General features: G+C 45.2%; 1 protein-coding gene across 1 annotated transcript; it reads left to right on the top strand.

Annotated features, from left to right (window-relative positions):
• The first annotated feature begins 5,497 nt into the window (after window positions 1-5,497).
• ZNF367 (zinc finger protein 367) lies at window positions 5,498-11,955 on the top strand. Its single transcript, XM_069880382.1, has 5 exons — window positions 5,498-5,904; window positions 6,359-6,509; window positions 8,271-8,390; window positions 8,839-8,977; window positions 9,561-11,955. Exons 1-5 carry the CDS (start codon window positions 5,551-5,553, stop codon window positions 9,799-9,801), a joined length of 1,005 nt encoding a protein of 334 aa, XP_069736483.1. The 5' UTR covers window positions 5,498-5,550; the 3' UTR covers window positions 9,802-11,955.
• Window positions 11,956-12,321: the final 366 nt, after the last annotated feature.

The following is a 12,321-nucleotide window of genomic DNA, read 5'->3' as shown; positions in this document are numbered from 1 at the left end:
TTATCTTGTCTTGGTCTGTATAATTCTATTTTCTAAAATGAATGTAGACCTTTACAAAAAGTTCTTCATTTTCTCATCCTCTGATTTATCAAGCAAACCAAAATTTCTGTAATACAGGTTTCAGTCCCCCAAGTGATTATGTCTGCCATAGCAGATTAAAGAAATCTGTGACCTCTTTGTTTGCAGCTTTTCCCTATCCTCAATCATTGTCGAGTAACATATGCACATAAACAACAAGAGATGGACAAAGAAGATTTGAATTTCACAGTTGACGTGAAACCAAATGTTCTGTCTTGATTTTTATGCTGAATAAGTAACAATGATGGAATTGATAGGAATACATACTTGCATGCAAAGCCTGGATATCACACTCAGGACGGGTGGGTAACCTTTCTGGCAACAGATTACTCACCTTATCTCAGCCAAGATGACAGCTGCCTGCCAAAGTTGCTCCTCTATCTGAGTTCTCACCACAAGTGGATTTTTCACATGGGCAGAACACCAGCCCTACACAAGCTTCCCAAGAAGGTATAGACATGGGATATAGCATCTTTTCCGAAAGACCTCTTGCTTAATTTTTTTTTTTAAGGGCAAAGGTGCTTAATTACAGGAGGCAGAGAAGTGCTAATGGAGGTTCATATTCCTCTGACCTTTACAGATAAGCATTAGTCACCAGCAAGGGGCATCATGTCCTTGGCCTTTTCTACAGCCACCCTCTCCTCACCAGATATGAATCTTATTCTCTAGTGCCTAATGTCTCCCTCATCTGGAGTAGGAACCCCCTGAATCCAACACAGGGCTCAAGGTCTCCTTTGGGAGCAGGGCGCTTGAACAGGTAGATCGGGTAACACTGTCACCTAGTGCATCTAACCATCATACTCATTTTCCACCAACGTAATTCTACTGAACTCAAGTGATGACATGAAGTTTTAGGCTGAGCACCAAAGAGTTATGTTGCTGAAGATGGACCTGCTTGTGGTAACTACTACTCTTCCAACATCTGCACAAGAAAATATGGGTGTTTATTGGTGTTGCGGGAATGCTTATCTTATTCTGGTGGGTATTGACATAAGCAATGTTATTGTCTTGATATATTGATTTGACATAAAGCAAAACTTGGATAGTGCAATAACAAACTTTCTGCTTTGAAGTTTGAAATATTGCTAGAAACAGCTCAAGCATGCTTCAGATGGACAGAGCACTTTCTTTTCCCTTCGTTTATCATTCGTGTTCTGTTTCAGCTTGAGAATACAGAATTTACTCACCTCAGAGTGTTGTTCTAAGGCATTTTTTTTTTCTGAAATACTTTATCCTTCTCAAACTCCTAAGTTGTGATGTTCTACTTGAGTCTATCTAGCTGATACTTTTCCCTCATTTTCTCTTGAATTTGTGCTCCTTATCTTTTTACTATTGCCGTATTACATTGTTTGTAATAAAAGGTATACTTTATTGTAATAATAAGTAGAGTTTGATCTGATTGTAGGTTGTATAATGTTTCATTATCTTGGTCCTTCACCTCTCAGAGAGAACTTTTTCTTGTTTCTACACTAATGCTAAAATATTCATGTTTTCATACATTAAGCTACTAGCATAGCATCATAATACTATCAAGAGCAAAAGTATTTAATTGTTAAGAAACTATAACTCAGATGATTACTTTAGAACAGTTTTTACATAATGTTACACGAACTATGTAGTTTATACATATGACTGTTGCACTGAAAAGCAGTGTGGTTTAAGACCTTTAGGTCACATGTATTCTGTGTGCATGTTCCCTCTGGACAGAGCATCTGGACAGAGAGGTCACTTCTCTCCCTTTGGTCATTGTTGTTATTGCATGAAACACTGTAGTTCAGAGCAGTTAAAATATCAGAAGTGGCACCAGCTCACCTCATCCTTCTCTTGTGCTGCCTCCGTTAGCAAAGATCTATTCTGGCATCAGAAAAATTTACACAATCCATGTAAAGAAGTTAATCTGCTGCCAGGCCCTTGAATGTCACTGCAAAATTTAAAGTGTACACTACGGTGGTATAGAATAAGTGTGGAAATAATCAGTTACTCACAATGCATTGCACCATTCACAATATCTGTGATTTTTATGTACCAAATCACAACATCAATTCCAGAGATCACTGGAGTTCCTCGGCAGCTACCCGAACTACTTGAAACATCCATCAGTCGTGTAGTTTTGGAAAGTTACCAAGGGTATTCACAGTTTGGTTTTGGGATGCAATTATTTTAACAGGAGGTATTTCTTTCCCCTTAATATATTTTAACCTATCTTTCTGTATTACCACTCCTCTACAACATTGTTCTCTTATTGGCACTTTCTTCCACCAGCTTTTTAGGGCTGAAGCTTTTTAAGTGGGTCACGTTTATGCATGTGGAAACCTGTTTGCTCATTTTGGAAACAAAAGTTACAAGCCGTAGTGTTTTCTTTGTGGCCTGATAAGGACGGCCTGACCTGGCATGGTATAAAGGACTTTGATATAAAAGTTTGAGAAGCTGGGGTATTTTGGCTACGAACAAGAATTTACCTAAGCCAAAAAAAAAACCAACAAAAAAAACAACCAAAAAAAAAGAGGAGTATTTTAGTATTTTAGTTGTGACAAACTGAGCTCTAATTCATAATTAAAGGACTGCTTTTCAACACTAAAAAACTGCAGTCCAGTACTAGTCTCGACATTGGTAGTTTCCCGCTTTCCAAAGCTGGGGGGAGGGTTATTCAGTAGATACACACTGCAAATTTGCTCCCCCATTCACTTTCCTATTCCCATCAGCAGGGATGGCTGCTAACAGTCTTAGAAGACAGCACTCCACGGCATATGAACTGCAGTGAACAAAGCAGAACAGGGGAAAAAACTTCACCCTTTTCACAGCTTCATGGCTTCTCTGCACTCCTGGTATTTGTCTCAAAATTTAGTTATTAATGTAAGAAATGTGAGTTACCCATTTCACAGCCTACAATTAGCCATTAAAACTCACTGTGATGTTAAGACAGTGTGGCAAAATAGCATGTTAATGCAGTGCTGCTAGTTAGCTTCAACACAAAAGGCCCACATCAAGTGCCAAGAAATGTGCTTTTGCTTTAGAACAGAAAGATCTACTGCTTTAAAATAGCAGAGAACTAGCACAAAATAAAAGAAGTACTGCTGTATGTGGTAAAGCTGAAGCCCTTTTATTTTTGAGTAAGCAGTTTCCAAAGGATTCAGTAGATGAGGCACAGTGGGTACTTGAAGATTTAAAAACTAAAATAAACCTACAACAAGTTTCATGTTTTTAGCAGCTGAAGACAGATCAGCACACACCACAGAGTTTCTAAATCACTCCTCACTACTACCAAATCCTTTACAGATCAGCCATATGCCTCTTGCTCACATAGATGAGGTAAAGCCAACACAAATCCCAGTTTGCTGTGGCCACTGGAGCTTCACACCCAGGTGGGCCTGCAACCTCCCTGTGCCCTACCATTGTGTGCCAGAGCTAGACAGTGTCTCAGTTCCAAACGAGAAACAGTGTGGGCCAGCAGGACCAGGGAAGTGATCATGCCCCTGGTGCTGGTGAGGATGCACCTTGAATACGGTGTTCAGTTTGGGGTCCCTCACTATGAGAAGGACTTCTAGCTGCTGGAGCATGTCCAGAGAAGGGCAACAAAGCTGGTGAAGGGCCTGGAGTAGCTGGGGGCACTGGGGTTGTTTAGGCTGGAGAAAAGGAGGCTGAGGGCCTGAAAGGAGGTTGTAGCAAGGTGAGTTGGTGTTCGCCACTTCTCCCAAGTGACAGGTAGGAGAAGAGCAAACAGCCTCAGATTGGATGGGGGAAAGTTTAGACTGGATGTTAGGCAAAATTTTTTCACTGAAAGGGTTGACAAGCACTGGGACAGGCTGCCCAGAAGTGGTTGAGTCACCATCCCTGGAGGCATTTAAAAAACTTGCAGATGTGGCTCTTAGGGATGTGATTTAGTGGTGGAGTTGTCTGCTAGGTTAAGGGTTGGACTTCATGGTTTTAAAGATCTTTTACCACCTAAACAATTCCATGATTCTATGTAGACTGGTAGATATTAAGATACTGTTTCTGTAATTGCAGTACAAACACTTAAATGGCCACACTAGATTGAGAGAAAACCTCCACTCGTCAAACAGTAAAATACTGAAATTTGTAACCTATATGAACTTTTAATACCATATGCCTGAAAAGCCCGGGGAAATCCCCTAATTGCAGCCTGTGGCAGCCCCTGCAGCAGTTTGGCCCTTCTCTCCTGCCTGCTTCTCACAGTTCTGGGGCCGGTGCCTGTCACTCTGTGGGGCTGCTGGCCGGTAACACCAGTGAGGGGCACATTGCGGAGGCCACCGCCAGAACGGGGCAGGTGTCCATGTGCCCCTGCAATTGATATTGAAAATGCTGGCAAATAAACTCTCCAAGATTCTTTTTTAAGTTTTAGAAAGCAAGCACCCTTTATCGGGCCTGGTGACATGTGGGAGTGATCTCCACCAGTCATGTGCAATGAGGCGAGAATATTCCCCACTCACTGGCATATGTAAAAACTTTCCCAGGAATCTTATGCATATTGTATTCATAGAATCATTCATAGTTTGGGTTGGAAGGGAACTTCGGAGATCATCTAGTTCCAACCCTGCTGCGACAGGCACGGACATCCCACCAGACCAGGCTGCCCAAGGCGCCCACGCGACCTGGCTTTGAACACCTCCAGGGATGGGGTTTCCAAGGCCTAATTTTAATGGTATTATGAACTTCATAACAGTCGAAACTCTCGCTCGTTCGGAGCCGCCAAAGCAGCGGCGCCCCGCCCGCACGGCGCCCTCCCGCCCTGCGAGCGCGGCCTCTTTAAACCGGGCGCGCCAAAGCGCTCGCGCCTCCGCGGCGATTGGTCGCGGCCGCCGCGCGCCAAGCGCGCCCCCCCCCGCCCCCGCTTCCCCCGCGCCGAGCCCATCAGCGTCTCCTCCGGGAGGGGCGGGGGGCCCACTCGGGTTCGAATCCCTCCGGCGAGCCGCGCGCGCCTCTCGGGCCGCGCCCACCCATCCCTCCCCCGAGGGGCGGGGCCGGCGCGCTCCCCGCCGCGCGATTGGCCGTCGGGCGCGGCGGCCGCGTGACGCCGGCGGCGGGCCGGGTGATTGGTTACGCCCCGGCGCGAAATGTAACGCGGGAAACGCTGGGGCTCGGCCGGGGCTGCGAGCGCTGACGGCGGCAGTTCCTCCTCGGTCATCGCCGGGACCGGGGCTGCCGGCGCCGCTTCGGAAAGGTGCGGGGAGGAGGAGGAGGAGAAGAAGGAGAAGAAGGAGAGGAAGAAGAAGAAGGAGGAGGAGGCGGCTGCTGCTGCTGCTTCGCCGCGGTGCCCGCCGCGGGTTTGCCGAGCCGCTCGGGACGGGCGGCGGGGCGCGGGGAGGCACCGAGGCGCTGCCGGGAGCCGGCGATGAGCGGCTGAGTCGGGACGGGCGGCGGCTGCCGCGGGACCCGCTCCTCGCTCCGGCTCGGACGGCGACGCTGAGCCGCCGCGTACTGCTCCCGCGCCCCCCTCTCCGCCCGGGGCCGGCCATGGCGGAGCGGCCGCCCGCGGGCGCCCCGGTGATTTTTTGCCAGGACTCCCCGAAGCGCGTCCTGGTCTCCGTTATCAAAACCACGCCGATCAAGCCCTCCTCGCGGGGCCGCGGCGAGGAGCCGGCGCCCGCCCTGCCCGTGCCCACCAGCCCCGGCTTCAGCGACTTCATGGTCTACCCGTGGCGCTGGGGCGAGAACGCCCACAACGTCACCCTCAGCCCCGGCGGCGCCGTCGCCTCCGCGGCCCTCCCGCCGCCCCGCGGGGTAGCGGGCAGAGCCCCCGCCGCGGAGGAGGAGGAGGAGGCGGAGGCGGCGCGGAGCCCGGGCGGTGCCCGGCACCGGCACCCGAAGGTGAGTGAACGAACGAGCCGGGGAGTGGGGCGGGGGGGGGCCGAGGGGAACGGGGAACCGCGCGCCGCTTCCCCCCTGGCTCCGCGCGCCGGAGATTTAAAGTGACGTCACTTCCGGCCGCCGCGCGCGCGCTGGCCTCGTCGGACGCGAAGGCGGGAGGAGTCGCTGGCGGGCGGAGGGGCTGCCGGCTCTCCTCCCTCTGTTTAATAATTAGAGTAAGAAAAAAGAAAAAATGCAAAAAAACTCTCCCCAAAAAACCCAATATAACAGTAAAAAAGCCCCTCCCGGCCCTGCGCGGGCGTTTCCTGACCCGCACCTGGCGGCCGGGGCGGGTTGGCACGGACCCGCGGGCGAAGCCGTCACCTGGCGGTCACCCCGGGGAAGCTGTGGGCCTCGGCTGAACCGCGGAGGTTTGGCAACGCGTGGGATTTCAGTTCCCTGACTTTTGGTACAGGATGGGATAAGGCGTGGCCGGCCAAGAGCAGACACCGTCCGTGACCTGATCAATGAAGGAGAGCATTCGTCCAGCAGGATACGGTGCAATATCTGCAACCGTGTCTTTCCACGAGAGAAATCCCTGCAAGCCCACAAGCGAACTCATACTGGTGAGTGAGGGGGAAGCGTGAATCGCTGTCAGGAGCAGCTTAGGAAGCAACAAGGAAAGAATTAAAAAAGAAAGCGCAAACCACAAAAAAAAAAAACCCAAACAAAACGCGCTCGACCGGTTAATATTTTATTGTAGCTGTTAAATTAACCATACTTTTCTTCCAGGGATTGTTAGTACCATCAAGATCTTTGCAACCGTGTCTGTCACAGGAAAGCGTAGCAGCAGTTTGGGCTATAGTAGTATAAGCAAGCACTGTACAGGTTTTATCTGCTGCTGTCACAGGTAGAAGTTTTCTTGAGCTTGGTGCCCTGTGTATGGTAGTATGTTTTAGTCTGACTCCTGTGTGGTTTGTTTCCTTCTTGCTGCCACATTTTTCACAGCCATCAAATTTAGCTGTGAGAGGCGATGGAAACTTAAAAAGTGGCTGGTAACTTGCACAGTGTAACACCCTAGAAGTGCAGCTTAATGTGGAGGAAATGGTTCAAATGCTTAAAATCACCATCCAGTTTTCTCTCTCGCCACCTAAAATTCAATATCTGGGGCGAAGGTGGTCACGCTAATTTACTGAACTGTATGTAAAAGGCATATCACGGTTCAGTTAAAATGTAATATCGCTGCATTTCATACCCAGATGAGCTGGAATAGGAGATGCAAATACTCTTTTTTTTTCCCCTTTGTGTTTCAGGAGGACTGAATTTATGATTAAATGTGAGCTAGTGTAGCTCACAAACCAGACAAAATTACCAATATTCTCCCACAAATGCCCAAACAAAACTCCAGAAGAACCTTGTCTCCCGTGGTCTCCTTTTCTGATTCAAGTCACAAAGACTAACCTAGATGCTTAATATTAAACAGAAGTTTCCTCTTTGATCAAAGCATGTTTGTATTTCACTTGGTTATGCTGGGTGTTGAGTTTGTATAAACCACTTACATGAGAAGAGCTTATCTCAGTGTTGCTCCTCTGATGCAGTAAGTCAGCATTACCCCTGTTTTGTCCTCCCTGGCAGTATGGCATCCCTTCGCTTAGTAACATGCGATCAGATCCTCTTGAGGGAGAAGACACCTGCCATGTCTGTTCCTCGCATGGCTGTTTGCATGAGGAAGTCTTTCTTGATTACTGGTCTAAAAAAGCTTTTTTTGGCTTGAGTCTGGAATAAGTTTCTCTTGTTATGTTTTACCCATTACCACTTACATCAAATAGTCTTCCGTAGTGAAGTATTTCTACAACTTTGCATGTTACTAGTTTTGATCTCAGTTAATTTACCCTAGTTCAGGTGACAATAAGGATAAAATATATGTAGTTACAGCTTGAATTACATTACTTGTTCATTTACTCATTTCAATTAATATATTTCTTGCTCTGTAGGTGCGCAGTTTCATGGGACAAAACTTAGGTAGTGCTATACAAGAGGTTTAAATCAGAAAACATGACAAGGAAAAAATGCAATTGTGATTTTGATTTGTCATTCCTGACATCCCATTCTGCACCCCCACCCCTGTCCTGCCTCCCATCCTGTCTCCCCGGGAAGAGCTGTATTATCCAGTAGCATTGAGCATGTACTTCAAAGTAAAGATCTGTTTGGGGTAAAAGTAGATTGCTGCTATTTGGTATACCAAGGACTTATAAGTGGGTGCAAATATCTGAGTAGGTATAAAGAGAGCTTGCTTGTGTAAGTCTTAAGCCAGTGACCACCACTGGATACTGTAACTCTTCTTTAATATTCAGCTTACATAAATTTGTTCTGTTATTATTTTTAAGGTGAGAGGCCGTATTTGTGTGACTACCCAGATTGTGGGAAAGCCTTTGTTCAGAGTGGGCAGCTCAAAACTCACCAGCGTCTCCACACAGGGGAGAAACCCTTTGTCTGCTCCGAGAATGGTGAGCTATCAGAGAACAATTTGCAGCTTTTAGGACTAGGGTCAGTCTAGTAGTGGAAATGCATGCACATTCACGTGGCAATGATCCATAAAACCCTCAGGCTTTAATTTTAGAGAAGCTTCTAGGGAAGGGAGGAGCCATGGAGAATCTGCATAATTATGCAAATATGTATGTATTTAAGAATTGCATACGTTATTATGCAAGTAGGTTATCAGTAATTCTGTCCGTTGGTACTAATGTGTAAAATGATGGGGCATTTGCGATGTTGCAATGAACCTTGCAACCAGAGCCTGCTGTTTTCCACCAAACCTAGGGTTTTGTAAGGTGTAAAAGGAAATTTGTAAGAGGAAGGTTGGATTCAATAGTACCCTCATCCCAGAGTTGTTAATGTTTGCCCGTTGGTTGGATTCTGTAACATGTTCTTCATTTTCACCTTGTGTTTTTTAAGGCTGTTTAAGCAGGTTCACACATGCAAACCGTCATTGTCCCAAACATCCCGATGCACGACTGAAGAGGGAAGAGCTGACAGAGAGGCTGAGTAAGAGGCAGACAGCTGACAATAAAGCTGTGGCTGACTGGCTAGCAAAGTAAGTTCTCTTGTGGAGTCATCTTTCTCTAGATACTTATATGGGTAGTCTGAGAAAGCATTTTGTTCTTGGGGGCAAAGCAACCCCCCCAAACAAACCAAAACCAGCTGTTCCTCCTCCTTGCCTTTCCTTAAAGGAGTGCAAATTCCTGGTCAAGACGAAGTTCCTCGTGAGACCTTTTCTTGTAATTTTTGTTCGGTTGGTTTTGGTTTTGTTCTCTGCTTAGATGGTTCTCCTGGGTTGATCAACACCTGCTAATACTGTGTTGTTTCAGTGCTACAGTCTTGCTGAATTTTTGTCTATATGAGGGGCAACAATTGTGTATGTCTAGCGAGAAACACCTGTTGGGAGTACAGTGGGAAGGAGAAATCTGTCACAGATGTTCACTTGGGCACTTAAAATACTGAATAAGGCAGGTTTCTGGCAGCTTAAATACTACCATACAAGGGGTGAAAGACAAAGCCAAATGCAGTGCTTAGTCAGATGCAAGCTAGTACTTGGGAGGTTTTTACCAGCTTTGGGTTGTTGGCATGCTAGTCAGTTGTATATATTTTAAAAGCATTCCCTACATCTGTTTTTGTAGGTACTGGGAAAATAGGGAACAGCGTGCTCCTGCTTTGAAAACTAAAACAATCCAGAAAACAGATCAGGAACAGCAGGACCCAATGGAATATCTTCAGTCTGATGAAGAGGATGATGAAGAGAAAAACAGCGCTCATTCAGCTGCTCACCACCGCCGCCTCCAGGAACAGCGTGAACGCATGCATGGCGCACTAGCTCTCATTGAGCTTGCAAACCTAGCTGTGGCACCCCTGCGACAGTAGATGGGAACAGAGTCTGCCTATACAAAATGTACTTCCTGGTGGTACTTAACCAGTTAGATCCTGGGCATAAGCTAAGCACCTTATTTGCTTATTATAGGCTGCTATTCTGTAGAATTTATGAAGAATGTTGTTGCCCCATAACATGGGGTAAGAGAATTGCACTTTTTGTAAGGTAAAAGACAGGTGTAAAGTTTAAGTATTTTGTAAATATGGGACTGCATAATGCAGGGTTGACAAATTTATGTGTTGTGGGGAGCTAGATTTTGCAAGGTTAACTCATTTATTTGAAGCAGTTTTCACAGGAAGCACTTTCGCAATTAGCAGAATGGTACATGTGGCTAAAGAAGGCTGACAAAAGTATTTATATGTCTATTTAGGAAAATTTGTACTAAGTGGTAGGTGTGGAGGTATTGTTAAGCAGCAATGAAACCATGTTTTTCAAATGTCAGTGTATTTTTTGCCTAGTATCACTGAGACTGAGTGAGAGCTTAGTTATCTCAACTTGCAGAGGGGAAGAAACTGCTTTGTGCAGGGAACTGTATGATTGTTCAGGATCTTCACTGTGACTGCTTAAGGTATGATGCTTGACTTTGCTTTTATGTTTTCTGATTTGATTTCAGCAGAATCTCTTGGTAGCACTTGATATTCCTAACGTGATGTTAGGAATTTTTGCACATTGTTGGCTTTATCTGAAAATGATTGGTCTTGCAAAGTCTAGACAAAGGTAAACAATTGGTAATATTTTTTTCAGATATTTTTGGACCCTGTAGTGATTTGGCACTTGACTTTGGTAATAAAAGGGGGATTTACAGGGTGGTGTGGATTTGTAGTAAACTGTTCTAGCTCTATTATTAGCAAACACTAAGTTTTGAAGTATTGCTTTTATATGATTATTAGCAAATAGAAGCCTCTGTACTTTCTGTGCATAAAGCCACCTTATTTGCTTTATTTCAGGATAACTTGCCAATTTTGTGTTCACTAACTAGCACAGCTATCAGTTAAACACTGCAGAAAAGTATTCACTATATGAATAGAAAATAGGCTTCAAATATAGTTACAAGTGTGTGAACAGTGTGATTTCATTTATTCCCAAAATAAATGAAGTTACAGAATGCTGACTAGTAATCAGATGCTGATATAAAATGTTTAGCAGGATATCTTCTTACTTTGAATGTTATATACTTTCAGATAGCATTGCATTGTGATATTTTGCTTTGAAGGTAACCAGAGATTCTTAATATGCTAACGAAACTTTGTGTTTTGGTTGGAGTTTTTGTTGTGGGTTTGTTTTTTTTTTTTCGTTAAGCTGTTGCTTTAGGGGATATTAAATGATCTGAATTTACTGACCTGCTTTAACTCCTTCCTCTTGTTGAAGGTCAGGAAATTCAGGTGAGAGGGGATGCCACTTTCCCTCTCGCTTACACTAGAGGAAGGAATCATTTTATCAGTCATTTGGTATAGACTGACCAGATGCATACAGCTGTTCCAGAAAAGTTGTGTGATTTTACACCAGAAACTGCAACTGTTGGGTTATATTCTCTGATCATTCGTAATGTGTTGTGGTTAGAAATCTCATTAACCCAATTTGTTTAAATGATGTATTGATGCACTTAAGTATAATTGAATAATTAAAAAAAAATCACTTTCATTGAATGTAATAACTTTGCACCAGTGACACGGTTTAACTTTTTCTTTCAGATCCTAAGCTTAGCTGACATCTGGCCCATTTATTTCTGGTTTAAGCCGTTTAGGTTTGAAAATATGAAATATGTAGTAAGGCTAGTGTTTCAGTTGTGTATGTTTGGCATTTCTCAGATAAGTTACATGCTTTTGACTGTTCAATTGGCTACAGGCAAATAGTCTGATCCTACAAGGAGCCCTGCGCATAAATCCGCTGTACTTCTGAGTCACAGCTCGGAGTAGCTCCTGACTAGTGTTTCACAGGAGACAAGACTAATTACCAGCTGGTTGCAGACTGGAATCTTTTAGCTTCAGTGGGGTTGATTTATTGTTGTATCATTTCTCCCAGTCAGCTGTAATGCTTTGGGCAACTTGCAGAACATTTCATCAAGTATGACAAGTACACAGAATTATACTTTGCTGTAGAAATCAGACAGCTGGAGCAGTTTTGCGTTGTGACAGGTTTTGGGTAAAGTACCAAGTAAAAAAAAAAAATCGAGACAGAGAAGAGTTCTGTTTGTTTTATTACCAAGTGATTACGTATAAGAAATCTCAAAGTGTTTAATGTTTCATAAGAGTAAGTTGTAGTTTGGCGTGAATTTACAGCAGGAGTGGGGATGTGCTGTCGTTTTAATAAACGCTTTGACTAGAAACTCGGTTTAATTTTCCTGTTTGCTGTCTGGGAGTGGATTATTGTCAAATCCCTGTGTTCTTCCTCGTTCCCGCGATCCTGTCCGCCAGCCTCCCCTTCCCCAGCAGACGGGGACGGTGCTTATTTTCCATCTGAAACTCGACCCACGTTGCCCAGGCGGAGCCCCCGCTTCCGCGCCCGTGGGAGCG

The sequence above is a fragment of the Phaenicophaeus curvirostris genome, chromosome Z, assembly GCF_032191515.1.
Source record: "Phaenicophaeus curvirostris isolate KB17595 chromosome Z, BPBGC_Pcur_1.0, whole genome shotgun sequence".
NCBI lineage: Eukaryota > Metazoa > Chordata > Aves > Cuculiformes > Cuculidae > Phaenicophaeus > Phaenicophaeus curvirostris.
This window is presented reverse-complemented; position numbering and strand designations above follow the sequence as displayed.